At 40.5% G+C, this 18,524-nt stretch overlaps 1 protein-coding gene across 2 annotated transcripts in view; it reads right to left on the bottom strand.

Moving 5' to 3' along the window:
* Nucleotides 1-18,524, bottom strand: part of traip (TRAF-interacting protein) — an 82,062-nt gene that overhangs the window by 58,428 nt on the left and 5,110 nt on the right. For both annotated transcript variants that reach the window (XM_063067701.1, XM_063067702.1), the window contains exons 4-7: nt 12,772-12,852; nt 5,350-5,389; nt 1,944-2,071; nt 1,742-1,836 (exon numbers count right to left, since the gene is read on the bottom strand). In XM_063067701.1, the coding sequence (XP_062923771.1) occupies nt 1,742-1,836; nt 1,944-2,071; nt 5,350-5,389; nt 12,772-12,852 (344 nt within the window). The remainder of the gene's footprint in view (nt 1-1,741; nt 1,837-1,943; nt 2,072-5,349; nt 5,390-12,771; nt 12,853-18,524) is intronic.

Here is an 18,524-nt window from a genome sequence, read left to right as displayed (position 1 = left end):
TGCCCACCTGATCTACGCCTCTTGTCAATTTATACACTTCTATCAAGTCACCTCTCATTCTCTTCCTCGGCAAAGGGAAAGGTTGCTCAACCTTTCCTCATAAGATATGCCTTTTAGTCCAGGCATCATCCTGGTAAATCATGTCTGCACCCTCTCTAAAGCTTCCACATCCTTCCAATAATGAGGTAACCAGAACTGAACGCATTACTCCAAGTAAGGTCTAAAAACAATTTTATAGAGCTGCAACATTACCTCCTAGGTCTTGAACTCAGTCCCCTGACTAATAAAGGCCAACACACCATATGCCTTCTTAACCACCCTATCATACCTTCAGTTCTAATCAAAAAGCTCGAAAACCTCCTTACGTCCCTCTGCAACTGGATCCTTGACTTCCTCACCAGGAGACTTACAGCCTTTGCAGATCAGAAATAACATCTCCTCGCTGACAGTCAACAGTGGTACCCCTCAAGGATGTATGCTTAGCCTACTGCTCTACTCTGTCTACACCCATGATTGTGTGGCTAGGCGCAGCTCAAATACCATCCTTAAATTTGAAAATGACACAAGTATTGCAGGCAGAATTTCAAATGGTGATGAGGAGGCATACAGGAGCAAGACAGATCAACTGATTGAGTGGTGTCACAGCAACAACCTTACATTCAACTTCAGTAAGACTAAGAAGAGACTTATGGACTTCAGGAAGTAGTAGAGGGAACACGCACCAATCCTCATCGAGGGATCAGAAATTTAAAGTGTGAACAGTTTCAAGTTCCTGGGTGTCAACATCTCTTAGAATCTATCCTGGACCAAAAATATTGATGCGATTACAAAGAAGGCATGACAACAGCTATATTTCATAAGGAGTTTAAGGAGAATTGGTATGTCATCAAAGACACTCTCAAACTTCTACAGATGTACCATGGAGAGCATTCTAACTAGTTGCATCACAGTATGGTACGGAGGGGCCACTGCACAGGATCAAAAAAAGCAGCAGAAATTTGTTAACTCAGCCAGCTTCTTCATGTGCACTAGCCTCCCCCAGCATCCAGGACCTCTTCGAAAGGCGATGCCTCAAAAAGACAACATCTATCATTAAGGACCCCCATCACCCAGGACATTCTTCTTCTCATTGCTACCATCAAAGTGGTGGCACAGGAGCCTGAATAGCTTCTTCCCCTCCACTATCAGGTTTATGAATGGACAATGAACCTATGAATACTACCTCAGTAACTTTTTTATCCTCTCTTTTTGCATTATTTATTTACATTTTTAATATATACTAAGTGCAAATTATAATACTTATTATTAAGCATTGTAATATACTACTGCCGCAAAACGATAAATTTCAATACATATGCCAGTGATAGCAAACCTGATTCTGATTTTGATATCAACTTGCACTTCAACTTTGAACAACATCTAAGGACGTGGACCGCAAGACCCTTCTTAGTAAAACTACTACTCAATGTGACCTTGAATTCAAAGTGATTTACAAACAATGTATAACAATAAATTTCAAATGCTTAATAAATTAATGTGAAGCTAGATAGCTAATGTGAAACTGTAAGGGGGAAATTAGTCAAGAACTGAGCCGAAAAAAATTGATAGAGTGATGGGAGAGTCCACATCCACCATAAATACAAGCAAAAACTGTTGAAGATAATGAAGATAATATGCTGTATGTTTGGCACAATTAACCAAAATAATCTACAAAGCTGTTTTAAAAATTGTCTCTCCATACTTTTCCACAGTTTTCAATTTCTGTTGAAGCCTGCGAGCCTCTTCCTTTGCAGATTTTGAGTCATCTCCCTGCTGTTCCAGCTTTCTCACCTGCTTCTGTGAAAATAAAACCCCTTGTTAATGTAAGGAAAGATTAATGCACCAATGAATCAGTGCATCACAGTCCAATCAGACAAGTGAAAACAAATGTATGTATAGAATACCTTGAGAGTTGAACACAGTATTTCTGCCTCATTCAGTTCCCTGGTTAAAAACTCTATTTTTTCATTGCGTCTATCCAGTGTACTCCTCAGTGTATCAATGATTGATTGTTGGTCCTTCTTTTCTTTCCCTGAAACCAAATGTGAAGGTCAAGAGCAGACAAATACTCTAACTTTCCTAATCCAACCATAAGTAATGTCATTTACACAATGAACTTTACTTAGGACACACCATTTAACACATCCCTTGAAGGCAATCCTTACAAATTCAAAAGAGCTTTCAGGTATCTACTCCAATCTCTAGCAAGTCAAATTTTATTTGATATCACTCTTGCAAAGTGCCCTCGTTAGCATTAAAGTTGCATTAAAGATGTTATAGAAATATGAGTTGTAAGCAACAATACCATAGCATTACTAAAAAAAGTGCACAAGATTGTTTGGTATCTTGAACTGATGCTCTTATCTCAAACAATGTTACCAGAGCTATCTCATATTATTTCCTATCTCAGGGATATTTAATTTCCTTTTAATATAATTTGAAAAATAATTTAGTGTTTTGAGGCAAAATGAGTTTACCACCAAAAAAAGATCAACTGTATATAAATTCAATCTATTTTTATTCTTCAGATCATGGTTAAGATATCAATTCTCAAGAGTCACAAAGACTGGGTGTCCCAAGATTGAGAAAACAAAAGTATCAGATCAGAAGATAATGGAGGAAGATTAATGTATTCAAGATGCCAATCACAGAATGGGAAATCTTTTTCATTTACAAGGACAGTGTCCAATCTTCAGTGCACCAATAAAAACATGTCAAAAGCACTACAATACTACAATACAGTGACTCCTTTGCTTGTGGCTTTGGAAACAGCTCATTTTCATCTTTAATAACTCTATTTTCCCCTTTCAGGGTTCCTTTGAAGACCCTGACATGGAGTTACACGCTGACTACGGTTCTTTGCGGGAATGGGATCTGCTCTCTGGGTTTCACAACTGGCCATTGTTTGGCACACCAAGGGCTCGGCCTAAGAGCTCCGCTCACCTTTGGAAGACTGAGTTTTCGTGGCTCTCTAGATGGGAGAATCGGAAGTCGGTGTCCGAGCAGAAGACTAGTATGTTGTGGGAGGTAGAATATCAAAGGCTGTATGCTCAGAGACCCGAGATCTTTGGGCACAGAGCTGGGAAAAAGCGATGCAACGAGCTTTTAACATCGTAAACCAGCGAGTTGTTTGTTATGTTTCCCAACTCTCTGTGAAATGGGGGCACCTCTTTCTCCCTTATTAGGGGGAGAGAGACAGCCTGTGGTACGTCAAATACCAGGTGAACAATGTAGTCTTTAGAGTACTGCAAGTCTGTGTCTTTGCTGTTGCCCCCCTCACACTTGAGTGCTTGATGGCGGGTGCCGATGCCATTTTTTTGCCGGTGACGGAGGGGAAGGGGGGATTGTTGCTTGCTGCCACTTACGCACGGGAGGGAGGGAAGCTTGGGGGGCCTTGGGGTTCTAACATCTAACTGTCATTCATTCTTTGGGGGCACTCCTCTGTTTTCGTGGATGGTTGCGAAGAAAAAAAACATATCAGGTTGTATATTGTATACATTCCTCTGATATTAAATGTACCTTTGAAACCTTTGAAACCATTGAAACCACTGAGATTCATTTTCATGCAGGCATTTACAGGAAAAAAGAAATGTAATAAAATTTCACGAAAAGCTATACAAAAATAGACAGACTGACAAACACCAATGTGCAAAAGACAAACTGTGTAAATAAAAATAATACTGGGCTGTAAATGAGTTGTGAAGAGTCCTTGAAGGTGAGTCTATAGCACGTAGAACCAGCTTAGAACAATGGTTAATGAAGTTTAGAAGCCTGATGGTTGTAGAGTAATAACTGAAGAAAATATGAGACAAAGTCTGAACCGTTAGGTTACCAATTAAAGCTAAAGGTTTTGGAATTTGGCATAACTCTCGGGAATATATAGAAATCCCTGAATGGTTGAAAACTATCGGTATTTGTCAAACTCAGGGATGGGTTATAAATATTAAATTGGGTTTTCTCAGGATTATTGTTTCTAATGTGAAAGTCTGACTGTTCTAACTGTTCAAAATGACCAACTGAAGTAGAAATTAAATCAATAGAACCAATACAATATGATAAATACGTGGTCAAGCTCAAGAACACAAATCAGACAGGTTATGGTTTGAGTACTATACTCTTCTCTGATTGTTGTTTAATACCCATCTCCTTGCAAATCAGAAAATAAATATTAGTAGGGATCTGCCACTTATGCCCATATAAAGCATTTTAGAAAACTGGTGCAAGCTCACCATTGTCCACGTGGCAAGATTGAGATGTGACATTTGTCATTTGAAAGAGTGTGCTGTACAGATGGAACTCCCTACATTTTAAAGCCAGTAACATCAACAGTATCTAGGGGTTGCATTATCGGCCTTTTGAAATACTAACAAGTAGCATATTAAATAAATAAATGCAGAAGCAGTCATTAAATATAGGTTAAAGGCTTCAAAGATTTAAGGTGCATTCTATACGTCATAACTTTTCATCTTTTTTGGTCAACGTACCATATGTAAAGACAAATACAGTTCCTGACCAATCAAAGTCTTTAAAAAAAATACTTAAAATGGTCACTATGTTTAGATAGACATACCTCTATAGACACGAGGAAATCTGCAGATGCTGGAAATACAAGCAACACACACAAAATGCTGGTGGAATGCAGCAGGCCAGACAGCATCCATAGGAAGAAACATAGTCAACGTTTCTGGCCAAGACCCTTCGTCAGGACTGGGGCAGCCTCCAACCTGATGGCATGAATATTGACTTCTCTAACTTCCGTTAATGCCCCTCTTCCCATTCTTACCCCATTCCTTATTTTTTTTTATTTTTTCCTTTTTTTCCCTCTCTCTGTCCCTCTCACAATAACTCCTTGCCTGCTCTCCATCTTCCTCAGGCGCTCCCTTCCCCTTTTCTTTCTCCCTAGGCCTCCCGTCCCATAATTCTCTCCCTTCTCCAGCCTTGCAGCCCTTTTGCCAATCAACTTTCCATCTCTTAGCTCCATTCCTCCCCCTCCTGTCTTCTCCTATCATTTTGGATCTCCCCCTCCCCCTCTCAAATCTCTTACTATCTCTTCTTTCTGTTAGTCCTGACGAAGGGTCTAGGCCCAAAACATTGACTGCGCTTCTTCCAATGGATGCTGTCTGGCCTGCTGTGTTTCACCAGCATTTTGTGTGTGATACCTCTGTAGATATCATATCTGTATTACTTAAAACTTAAAAAGCACGTGGCACAATTTACCAAATACTGTAGCCCATTCTATTTTGTATTTGTCATACATTTCACAATTATGCCTCATCATAAAGAACATAATACAACAAAATGTAAGCTCACCTTTCAGTAACAGCTGAGTTTTGACACTGTCCAGTTCATTCTGAAAGTTTACAAGAATTAAGACTTCAGTCAATACTTAGAACATCATTAAGGATTTCACAAACTACAATATATTAACTTTGAAAACACAAATCAAATTATTTGCTGTAAGTGCTTGATGACACCATGCTGTCACATTGGTCCAAGTAAAACTGACAACTAGGCCTTAATTTATATTCAGCAAATTATTTCAGATTTTTAAATCAAAATTGCTACATGTCTCTAGAATTAAATTTGAAGTCTTAGCTTGTTCTTTATTCAACTCAGTTAACAATTGATGAGAAAAATAAAAATTAAATTGAGGAATAAAATATATAATAGGGACATTTTCATTATGCACATTTACTATTTCTTTATTATTTAAAAATCTGAATACCGAAAAATCACAAATTAAAATAACTTCTAACCAAACAAGAGAAAATCTGCAGACATTGGAAATCCAAGCTACACACAGAAAATACTGGAAGAACTTAGTAGGCCAGGCAGCATGTATGGAAAAAAGTACAGTTGATGTTTTGGGCCGAAACCCTTCGGCAGGACTGGAGGAAAAAAAGCTGAAGAGTAGATTTGAAAAGTCGGGGGAGGGTAGAGAGAAACACCTTATATTCCGTTTGGGTAGCCTCCAACCTGATGGCATGAGCATCGATTTCTCAAACTTCCAGTAATGCCCCTCCCTCAACATTTCCCATCCCCTTGTCTCTCTCTGTTATCTCCTTGCCTGTCCATTGCCTCCCTCTGATATTCCCCCTCCCCCTTTTTTCTTTCTTTCCACGGCCTTCTGTCTCCTTCACCAATCAACTTCCTAGCTCTTTGCTTCACCCCCCCCCCACCAAGTTTCACCTAGCGCCTGGCATTTCTCTCTCCCTCCCCCGGCCTTTGAAATCTACTCCTCAGCTTTTTATCTCCAGTCCTGCTGAAGGGCTTCGGCCTGAAACGTCGACTGTACTTTTTTCCATAGATGCCGCCTAGCCTGCCGAGTTTCTCTAGCATTTTGTGTGTGTTGTTCGAACCAAGTTGAATCTGCTAGGTAGCATCTGCAGACTTTTCAGTGAAACAAAATCAAATTCTGAGTCATTGACTCAGTTTCTCTTGCCATTTGATGTTGCCAGTCTCAAGTATTTCCAACAATAACAGTTTATATTTCAGGTTTCCAGCATTTGCCAGGTGTTCAATTTATCACTTAGTTTAAATTAAAATTTCCCAATATTCACATTTATCGCTTCAACATTGGACCTCAACAATTATTATTTCATTACCTTGCAATAAATGTACCAAAAAGCTAATGTATAGAAATCACCATGTGGCCATTTATTTTCACTCCTGCATCCATCCTTTGAATTGATTCATGTACATTTCACAGCTCTATGGAATTGATCCAGTTAGAAGCAGTGACCTTTCCTGCAAAGTGGTCAAAATGGTGCCTAGGCCTTTGCTGCACATCCACAAATATTGTCAATTATCTTTAAATCTTTTTACTTCTTTTTGAAAGAGATGTTTAGAAGCAATTCAGATTAATAGAAAAATAAATAATAAATGTGCTTAAATAAATAATTAGTTTAAAAACAAAACTAAAGTGAAATAAACAAACCCCAATACCCGCACCTGTGGTCTCTTTTAAATGAATGAGACCATGGTACTTCTACCACCTCAGCACATTTGAGCTTTGTGACTGGATAATATGCGCGGAGGAGCAGACACCTTTTATGTTTCAATGTACAGACTCAGAAGTCAGATACAAGCTGACCTGCAAAGAGGATGCCACCAACTATTTTCTATGGAAATTTCAACTGGGGGTCAAGTAGATATTTTCCCAAACTGCCTACTGGAAAACAAATTAATTAAAATCAACTAAAATTTGAAATGAATACCAGAATCCTTTTCTGGTCACTGAAGGATTGTCAATACATTAATCTTACAGCAATATGCTGACTTCTATTTCTTGAATGTTAGGGTTCATTAATTGTAAATTTTTGCCAGTGTAAAATTTAATATATTCAAAGAAACTTGACTTCGAAACTTAGCTAGTTTAATTATTTAGTAAACTATTTACACTGAAAGACCCTTTCTTAAATCCTTAAAAGGTAATTTTAACATAAAAATAGCATAGCTGATCCAAACGAAAGTGGTGCCTTGCAAGTTGATCTTTACAGAATTTATTGAAAATCAGTGTCATAGAACGCTAGTACAGAAACCAGCCTTTTGGCCCATCTAGTCAGGGCCGAAATATTAATCTGCCTGTTCCCATCGAATGCACCTGGACCATAGCCCTACGATCCATGCACCTACCCAAATTTCTCTTAAATTTTGAAATTGCCCTGCATCCACTGGCAGCTTGTTCCACTCTCACAATTCTGAGTGAAGTTTCCCCTCATAATCTCCTTAAACATTTCACCTTTCACCCTTAATCCATGAACTCTAGTTGTAGTCTTACCCAATCTCAGTAGAAAAAGCCTGCTTGCATTTACCCTATCTACACCCCTTATAATTTTGTGTACTTCTATCAAATCTCCCCTCAGTCTTCTATGTTCTAGGGAATAAAGACTGAACCTATTTGACCTTTCTTTATAACTCAGGTCCTCAAGCCCCAGCAACATTAAATTTTCTCTGCATTCTTTCAGCCTTATTTACATTTTTCCTATTAGGTAGGTGACCAAAACCAACCTTTATAAACGACCTTGATTTGGGGTTGGGAAGGTGGGTTGGCAAGTTTGCAGATGACACAAAGGTTGGTGGTGTTGTAGATAGTGTAGAGGATTGTCGAAGATTGCAGAGAGACATTGATAGGATGCAGAAGTGGGCTGAGAAGCGGCAGATGGAGTTCAACCCAGAGAAGTGTGAGGTGGTACACTTTGGAAGGACAAACTCCAAGGCAGAGTACAGAGTAAATGGCAGGATACTTGGTAGTGTGGAGGAGCAGAGGGATCTGGGGGTGCATGTCCACAGATCCCTGAAAGTTGCCTCACAGGTAGATAGGGTAGTTAAGAAAGCTTATGGGGTGTTAGCTTTCATAAGTCCAGGGATAGAGTTGAAGAGTCTCGAGGTAATGATGCCGCTCTATAAAACTCTGGTTAGGCCACACTTGGAGTACTGTGTCCAGTTCTGGTCACCTCACTATAGGAAGGATGTGGAAGTATTAGAAAGGGTACAGAGGAGATTTACCAGGATGCTGCCTGGTTTAGAGAGTATGGATTATGATCAGCGATTAGGGGAGCTAGGGCTTTACTCTTTGGAGAGACTAAGGGTGAGAGGAGACATGATAGAGGTATACAAGATATTAAGAGGAATACAGGTGTCCCCCGCTTTTCGAACGCTCGCTTTACAAAACCTCACTGTTACGAAAGACCTACATTAGTTCCCTGTTTTCGCTAACAGAAGGTGTTTTCACTGTTACAAAAAAAGGCAGCGCGCGGAAAAAAAAATCAGCACACGCCCCGAGCAGCTGCTCTCCCCCGGATTCGAAACGGCATTCTAGCAGGCATTGCTTAAACATGTGCCTGTGAGCAGCTGTTTGCAAGATGAGTTCTAAGGTATCGGAAAAGCCTAAAATAGCTCGTAAGAGTGTTACACTTATCATAAAACTAGACATAATTAAGCATTTCGATCGTGGTGAACGAAGTAAGGACAAAGTGAGTTTGGCTTGTGGAAGTTGACGAAGATGATGTTGAAGAGGTTTTGGCATCCCATGAACAAGAACTGATAGATGAAGAGCTGATGCAAATAGAAGAGGAAAGGATAACAATCGAAACCGAATGAGTAATGATAAAGTACGACTTTAATTTTGAAAGGGTACGTCGGTTTAGGGTATATTTGCAAGATGGTTTGAGTCCTTACAAAGATTTGTATGATAGAAAAATGCGCGAGGCTCAGCAGTCAAGCATACTGTACTGTCATTTTTCAAGCCTTCCACATCAGACGACGAACCTCGACCTTCGGCATCGAGGCAGGCAGAGATAGAAAAAGATGACCTGCCTGCCCTAATGGAAACAGATGACGATGAGATGACACCCTAGTGTCCCACCACCCTATCCCCCAGGCCGCGGACAGATACCGATTCGCGGAGAATGCAGCGGTAGCCGGGAGGCACTCAGCACATCTTTAAGAAAAAAGCCGAAATAATCATGCTAATTAATTAGGTGCCGCCCGGCACGTAATTAATTAGCATAATTATTTCGGTTTTTTTCTTAAAGATGTGCTGGATGCGTCCCAGCTACCGCTGTACCCCTGCATACTTCGCGGATCGGTATCGGTCGGCAGTCTGGAGGGTGGGGGCCACTGCACCACCCCCACCTGCGACGACTCAGCTTAACACACCATCATCAGTGTGCTTGGCGCTGACTTCCCGATTCCCGTAAGTGATACTACACTGTACATACATTATTTCTATTTTATATCAGCTGTGTATTTTTATGTGTTATTTGGTATGATTTGGCAGCTTCATAGCTTAGAGGTTACTGGAGAGAGTGTTTTTGCCGATGGCGCTTGCGTGTGTTTCTGCCGAGAGCGCTTGTGTGAGGTTTTTGCTACGGAGAACAGTTCAGGCAATGATTGTGGAAAAGTATTTCTACTTTATATAGGCTGTATATTTATCATATCATTCCTGCTTTTACTATATGTTACTGTTATTTTAGCTTTTATGTGTTATTTGGCATGATTTGGAAGGTTATTTTTGGGTCTGTGAATGCTCACAAAATTTTCCCATATAAATAAATGGTAATTGCTTCTTCGCTTTACGACATTCTGGCTTACGAACCATTTCATAGGAATGCTCTACCTTCGGATAGTGGGGGAAACCTGTAGATAGAGTGGACAGCCAGTGCCTCTTCCCAGGGCACTACTGCTCAATACAAGGGGACATGGCTTTAAGGTAAGGGGTGGAAAGTTCTTTTTTTTTAATTTTATTTTTATTTGGATAAGGAGTTCACAATTATCATGTACTTTTTTCACACATATAACCTTTTCCATTTTTTTATATGTATAAAACTACAATTATTTATACATTCTTAAGTACACATTGAGATGATATAAAAGGAAAATAAACATTTAAATAGATAATTATGTACTGTGGTAAATCTAACCTATTAGGCTAAGTAATGAAATTAGTTGTTAAGAAAAATGGTAATAATAGTTTCCATACAACCCTTCTGGACCATTTCCACTGGTCCAAAATGTTGCATACAAGCCTATATACCAACCATTGTAGGTGTTTATATCCCAATTTGTTCGTGCTTCTTCCTGCCCGCAGACATAATTATCCAATCCCTATGTACTTATTTACTTAATTTTTTCATTTTTTTTTATCCCTTTCCCAAATCTTTCCCTTTACTTGTGATAATTCTCTATTTTCCAAAAAAAAACAACAAACATTTAGACTAGGGGTGTTTACGTTAGCAATATTACTGTGTTGATGAGAACAGCAATATAAATCATTAGGAGAGTCATCTAAAGTCTGCTCGCATTGGGGTTATATATTCAATCCATTTATTCCAGATTTGATAAAATGTTTCTTTTTGAGTTCTCAGGGAGTAGGTCAACTTTTCCATTTTAAATATTTCCAAGATAATTTCGTACCAATCTTCTAATGTAGGTGGTATTGGATTTAGCCATTTTCTAGTGATTGATTTCTTACTTGCCGCTAAGAGGGCCTGCAGCAACTTTATATCTTCCTTCTGTTCAAGGAACAATACATGCCCCAAATAGAGCGTCTCAAAGTTCAGAGGTATCTGGGACCTAAGTACCTTAACTAATGTTCTATGAATACCTTCCCAAAATAGACTTAATTTAGGGCAATCCCAGAAAATATGAAAATGATTTGCCTCCTTGGAGCCGCACCTTCTCCAACACATCACATTTGTATCTTTATATTTTTCCTGATATGGGGTCTTGAAGTATCTTATAATGTTTTTCCAACAATGTTCTCTCCAAGTCAAAGAATTAGTCGAGGACCATTGAAAGCTGCAGAAGGGGGTGGAAAGTTCAACGGGGATATTAGAGGAAGGATTTTTGCTCAGAGAGTGGTTGATGCGTGGAATGCACTGCCTGAGTCAGCGGTGGAGGCAGATACACTAGTGAAATTTAAGAGACTACTAGATAGGTATATGGAGGAATTTAAGGTGTGGGGTTATATGGGAGGCAAGGTTTAAGGGTCGGCACAACATTGTGGGCCAAAGGGCCTGTACTGTGCTATACTATTCTATGTTCTAAAACTGCATACAATACTCCAAGTACGGCCTCATCAATGTCTTTTACAATTTTGACATAACAGTCCAACTCCTGCACTCAATACATTCATTCATGAAGGTCAATGTGTCAAAAACTTTCTTTACAATGCTTTCTAACTGTAACATCACTTTCAAGGAATTATGGATTTGTATTCCCAGATCCCTCTGTTCTACCACACTCCTCATTCCCTACCTCTCATCATACCCTGGTTGGTCCTCCCCAAGTGCAACATCTCACACTTGTCTGCATTAAATTTCATCTGCCATTTCTCAGTCCATTATTTCCAGCCATTCCAGATCCTGCTGCAAACTTTGATATTCGCCCTCACTGTTCACTACACCCCAATCTTGGTGTCATCCACAAATTTGCTGATCCAGTTTATCCCATTATCATTCAGATCATTGATATACTTGACAAACAACAATGGACCCAGCACCAATTTCCACAGCATAAAACTGGCTTCCAGTCAGACAGGCAACCATCTACAACCACTTTCTGGGTTCTTCTGTAAAACCAATTTACTACTTCATCTTGAATACCAAGTTACAAACCTTCCATGCAGGACCTTGTCAAAGGCCTTGCTAAAGTCCGCAAAGACAACATCCACTGCCTTGCCTTCATCAATCTTCCTGGTAACTTCCTCAAAACCTCTATTAGATTGGTTAAACAAGACTATCTATGTTGACTATCCTTTATCAGTCCCTGTCTATCCAAATACTTATACAGTATATACAGTTCCTTAAAATACCTTCCAATAACTTACCCACTACTGATGACGGGCACCCTGGCCTATTATTTCCTGGCTAATTTTTAAAGCTTTTCTTAAACAACAAAACAACATTAGCTATCCTCTAACACCTCACTCATGGCTAAGGATGTTTTAAATATCTCTGCTACGGCCCCTGCAATTTCTGCACTAGCCTCTCACATGGTCCGAGGGAACAGCTTGTTCGCTGGGGATTTATCTTATTTTGTGTTACTATTTAAATGTCTATCTTAAGTAAATTATGTTAAACATTTCATCAACTCATTTCAAGAAATTATCGTAAGTGTCTTTAGTGATAAGCATAAAAAACACTTGTTAACATAGGACCATGGAAGTTTTTCCTGCAAATGCAATTTGCTTAACAAAATCTAAAATACTGAACAAAAAGGCAGGCTTACCTGGAGAGTTTCTGGATCTAGGACTTGCTCACTCTCACCTATGTCAAAGAAGAGCTTGTTGATGATGTATCTTCCACTGACCTATTAGAAAACAAGAACTCATTATGCCATAATTAATAAATGATGTCCACATCCTCTCAGTGACCAAAAGGAATATCACTAAAGTGAGAAAATAAAACAGCAACACAATAAGAACATATAACTGAACACAGTATTTCTGTTGTGAACACTATCATAACAATATTTTTACTGAAAATTCATAGATTAAGTGTCTTTTCATTCAAACTAAAAACCTACAAGTGTTAAAGAAGACTGCAGCAAAGAAAGTATTTTTTTAAAAAGCTTGCCACATTTTCACTATTAAGAAAGTGGACGTGCATTTCAACAACCTTACATAAACAGTTACCACAAATGTGGACAGCATAATTTATTTCATACAAGACATTGTTAGAGGATGCACCACACACAAAGTGCTGGAGGAACTCAGCAGGTCGGGCAGCATCAATGGAAGTGAATAAGACCATAAGACCTAGGAGCAGAATTAGGCCGTTCAGCCCGTTGAGTTTGCTTCGCCATTACATCATGGCTGATCCCAGATCCCGTTCAACCCCATGCATCTGCCCTCTCACCACATCTCTTGAAGGAAGCCCTGACCAATCAGGAATCTATCAATATCCGCTTTGAATATACCCACAGACTTGGCCTCCACCGCAGTCTGTGGCACAGCATTCCACAGATTTACCATAGAAATCATAGAAACTACAGCACAGAAACAGGCCTTTTGGCCCTTCTTGGCTGTGCCGAACCATTTTCTGCCTAGTCCCACTGACCTGCACACGGACCATATCCCTCCATACACCTCCCATCCATGTATCTGTCCAATTTATTCTTAAATGTTAAAAAAGAACCCGCATTTACCACCTCATCTGGCAGCTCATTCCATACTCCCACCACTCTCTGTGTGAAGAAGCCCCCCCAATGTTCCCTTTAAACTTTTCCCCCCTCACCCTTAACCCATGTCCTCTGGTTTTTTTCTCCCCTTGCCTCAGTGGAAAAAGCCTGCTTGCATTCACTCTATCTATACCTATCATAATTTTATATACCTCTATCAAATCTCCCCTCATTCTTCTATGGTCCAGGGAATAAAGTCCTAACCTATTCAACCTTTCTCTGTAACTGAGTTTCTCAAGTCCTGGCAACATCCTTGTAAACTTTCTCTGCACTCTTTCAACCTTATTTATATCCTTCCTGTAATTTGGTGACCAAAACTGAACACAATACTCCAGATTCGGCCTCACCAGTGCCTTATACAACCTGATCATAACATTCCAGCTCTTATACTCAATACTTTGATTAATAAAGGCCAATGTACCAAAAGTTCTCTTTACGACCCTATCTACTTGTGATGCCACTTCTAGGGAATTTTGTATCTGTATTCCCAGATCCCTCTGTTCTACTGCACTCCTCAGTGCCTTACCATTAACCCTGTATGTTCTACCTTGGTTTGTCCTTCCAACGTGCAATACCTCACACTTGTCTGTATTAAACTCCATCTGCCACTTTTCAGCCCATTTTTCCAGCTGGTCCAAGTCCCTCTGCAGGCTCTGAAAACCTTCCTCACTGTCTACTACACCTCCAATCTTTGTATCATCAGCAAATTTGTTGATCCAATTTATCACATTATCATCCAGATCATTGATATAGATGACAAATAACAATGGACCCAGCACTGATCCCTGTGGCACACCACTCTCTACCACCACTCTTCGGCTTCTTCCATTGAGCCAATGTCTCATCCAATTTACCACCTCTCCATGTATACCGAGCGACTGAATTTTCCTAACTAACCTCCCATACGGGACCTTGTCAAAGGCCTTACTGAAATCCATGTAGACAATATCCACTGCCTTCCCTTCATCCACTTTCCTGGTAACCTCCTCGAAAAACTCCCAATAGATTGGTCAAACATGACCAACCACGCACAAAGCCATGTTGACTCTCCCTAATAAGTCCCTGTCTATCCAAATGCTTGTAGATTCTGTCTCTTTGTACTCCCTCCTTACCTACTACCGACGTTAAACTCACCGGCCTATAATTTCCCGGATTACTTTTCGATCCTTTTTTAAACAACGGAACAACATGAGCCACTCTCCAATCCTCTGGCACCTCACCTGTAGACAGCGACATTTTAAATATTTCTGCCAGGGCCCCTGCAATTTCAACACTAGTCTCCTTCAAGGTCCGAGGGAATACCCTGTCAGGTCCCGGAGATTTATCCACTTTAATTTTCCTCAAGACAGCAAGCACCTCCTCCTTTTCAATCTGTACAGTTTCCATGATCTCAGTACTTGATTCCCTCAATTCTATAGACTTCATGCCACTTTCCTTAGTAAATACAGACGCAAAAAACCTATTTAAGATCTCCCCCATTTCCTTTGGTTCCGAACATAGCCGACCACTCTGATCTTCAAGAGGACCAATTTTATCCCTTACAATCCTTTTACTCTTAATATACCAGTAAAAGCTCTTTGGATTATCCTTCACTTTGACTGCCAAGGCAACCTCATGTCTTCTTTTAGCCCTCCTGATTTCTTTCTTAAGTATTTTCTTGCACTTCTTATACTCCTCAAGCACCTGATTTACCCCGTTTCCTATACATTTCATACAACTCCCTCATCTTCTTTATCAGAGTTGCAATATCCCTTGAGAACCAAGGTTCCTTATTCCTGTTCAATTTGCCTTTAATCCTGACAGGAACATACAAACTCTGCACTCTCAAAATTTCTCCTTTGAAGGCTTCCCACCTACCAATCACATCTTTGCCAGAGAACAACCTGTCCCAATCCACGCTTTTTAGATCCTTTCTCATTGCTTCAAATTTGGCCTTCTTCCAGTTCAGAACCTCAACCCTAGGACCAGATCTATCCTTGTCCATGATCAAATTGAAACTAATGGTGTTATGATCACTGGAACCAAAATGCTCCCCTACACAGACTTCCGTCACTTGTCCTAACTTGTTTCCTAACGGGAGATCCAATATTGCATCCCCTCTGGTTGGTCCCTCTATATATTGATTTAGAAAACTTTCCTGAACACATTTTACAAACTCTAAACCATCTGGACCCCTAACAGTATGGGAGTCCCAATCAATGTATGGAAAATTAAAATCCCCTACCACCACAACTTTATGTTTCCTGCAGTTGCCTGCTATCTCTCTGCAGAGTTGCTCTTCCAAGTCTTGTTGACTATTGGGTGGTCTGTAATACAATCCCACTAATGTGGCCATACCTTTCCTGTTTCTCAGCTCCGCCCATAAGGACTCAGTAGGCAAGCCCTCTAATCTGTCCTGCCTGAGCACTGCTGTAATATTTTCCCTAACAAGCAATGCTACTCCCCCACCTTTCATTCCTCTGCCTCGATCACATCTGAAACATCGGAACCCTGGAATATTAAGCTGCCAGTCCTGCCCCTCCTGTAGCCAAGTTTCACTAATTGCTATAATGTCATAATTCCACGTGTCAATCCACGCCCTCAACTCATCCGCCTTCCCTGCAATACTCCTAGCATTGAAATATATACACCTCAGAAGATGTTTACCACCACTCACAACCTTTCTATCAGCAGATTTGCTTGTACTTTTAACATCATTTATTTTCATCCCAGCCACACTGTCAGCTCTGGCACTCTGGTTCCCATCTCCCTGCAAATCTAAAAAAATTTTAAAAATTCTTCCTTACTTCTGTTCTAAAAGGTTGCCCCTCAATTTTTGAGGCTGTGCCCTCTGGTTCTGAATACCCCCATCAGAGGAAACATCCTCTCCACATCCAACTTAACAAGTCCTTTCAACATTTGATAGGTTTCAATGAGATCCCCTGCATCCTTCTAAATTCCAGTGAGTACAGGCCCAAAGCTGCCAAACGCTCCTCATATGTTAACCTCTCTCTTTATTCCCGGAATCATCCTCATGAACCTCCTCTGGACTCTTTCCAAAGACAATACATCCTTTCTCAGATAAGGAGCCCACAACTGTTGACAATACTCCAAGTGCAGCCTGACTAGTGTCTTATAAAATTTCAGCATTATCTCCTTGTTCTTATATTTTATTCCCCTTGAAATAAGTGCCTACAATGCATTTGCCTTCTTTACTGCAGACTCAACCTGTCATTAAACCTTTTGGGAGTCTTGTACAAGGACACCCAAGTCCCTTTGCACCTCTGCTGTTTGAATTTTTTTTCCCCATTTAGATAATATTACAGACTATTGTTTCTTTACCAAAATGTATTATCACACATTTCCCAATACTGTATTCCATCTGCCACTTTTTGTCCATTCTTCCAATTTGTCTAAGCCCCACTGCATAAACATTGCTTCCTCAGTACTACATCCCCCTCCACCTAACTTCGTATCATCCACAAACTTTGCCTCAAAGCCATTAACTCCCTATCTAACTCAGCTGACCTTTTGGGCCACGACCCTTCTTCATGACTGGAAAGAAGGTGGGGGGGAAGATGTCAGAATAAGAAGGCGAGGGGAGGAGAAAGAGGACAAGCTAGCAAGTGATAGGCAAACCCAGGTGGGTGGGGAAGGATGAACTAAGGAATAGGGAGGTGATAGATGGAAAAGGTAAGGGCTTAGAAGAAGGAATCTGATAGGAGATGAAAGTGGTCTATGGGAGAAAGGGAATAAGGCGGAGAAGAGTGGGAAATTGAAAAAGAGGGAAGGGGGAGGGGAAAATTACCAGAAGTTGGAGAAATTGATTTTCATGCCATCATGTTTGAGGCTACAGAGACAGAATACGAGGTGCTGTTCCTACAAACTGAGTGGTCTCATCGTGGCAGAAGAGGAAGCCACAGACCGATATGCCAATAGACAATAGGTGCAGGAGTAGGCCATTCGGCCCTTCGAGCCAGCACCACCATTCACTGTGATCATGGCTGATCATCCACAATCAGTACCCTGTTCCTGCCTTCTCCCCATATCCCATAACTCCGCTATCTTTAAGAGCTCTATCTAACTCTTTCTTGAAAGCATCCAGAGAATTGGCCTCCATTGCCTTCTGAGGCAGAGCATTCCACAGCTCCACAACTCTCTGGGTGAAAAGGTTTTTCCTCAAATCCGTTCTAAATGGCCTACCCCTTATTCTTAAACTGTGGCCTCCCCCAACATCAGGAACATGCTTCCTGCCTTTAGCGTGTCCAATCCCTTGATAATCTTATATGTTTCGATCAGATTCGCTCTCATCCTTCTAAATTCCAGTGTATACAAGCCCAGTTGCTCCAATTTTTCATCATATGACAGTCCCGCCATCCCGGGAATTAACCTCGTGAACTTACGCTGCACTCCCTCAATAGCAAGAATGTCCTTCCTCAAATTTGGAGACCAAAACTGCTCACAATACTCCAGATGTGGTCTCACCAGGGCCCTCTGCAGAAGGACCTCTTTGCTCCTATACTCAACTCCCCTTGTTATGAAGGCCAACATACCATTAGCTTTCTTCACTGCCTGCTGTACCTGCATGCTTACTTTCAGTGACTGATGAACAAGGACACCTAGATCTCGTTGTACTTCCCCTTTTCTCAACTTGACACCATCCAGATAGTAATCTGCCTTCCTGTTCTTGCCACCAACGTAGATAACCTCACATTTATCCACATTAAACTGTATCTGCCATGCATCTGCCCACTCACCCAACCTGTCCAAGTCACCCTGCATTCTCATAACATCCTCCTCACATCTCACACTGCCACCCAGCT

The sequence above is a fragment of the Mobula hypostoma genome, chromosome 15, assembly GCF_963921235.1.
Source record: "Mobula hypostoma chromosome 15, sMobHyp1.1, whole genome shotgun sequence".
NCBI lineage: Eukaryota > Metazoa > Chordata > Chondrichthyes > Myliobatiformes > Myliobatidae > Mobula > Mobula hypostoma.
The sequence above is the reverse complement of the archived record's forward strand: the minus strand, read 5'-3'. Positions and strand labels throughout refer to the sequence as shown.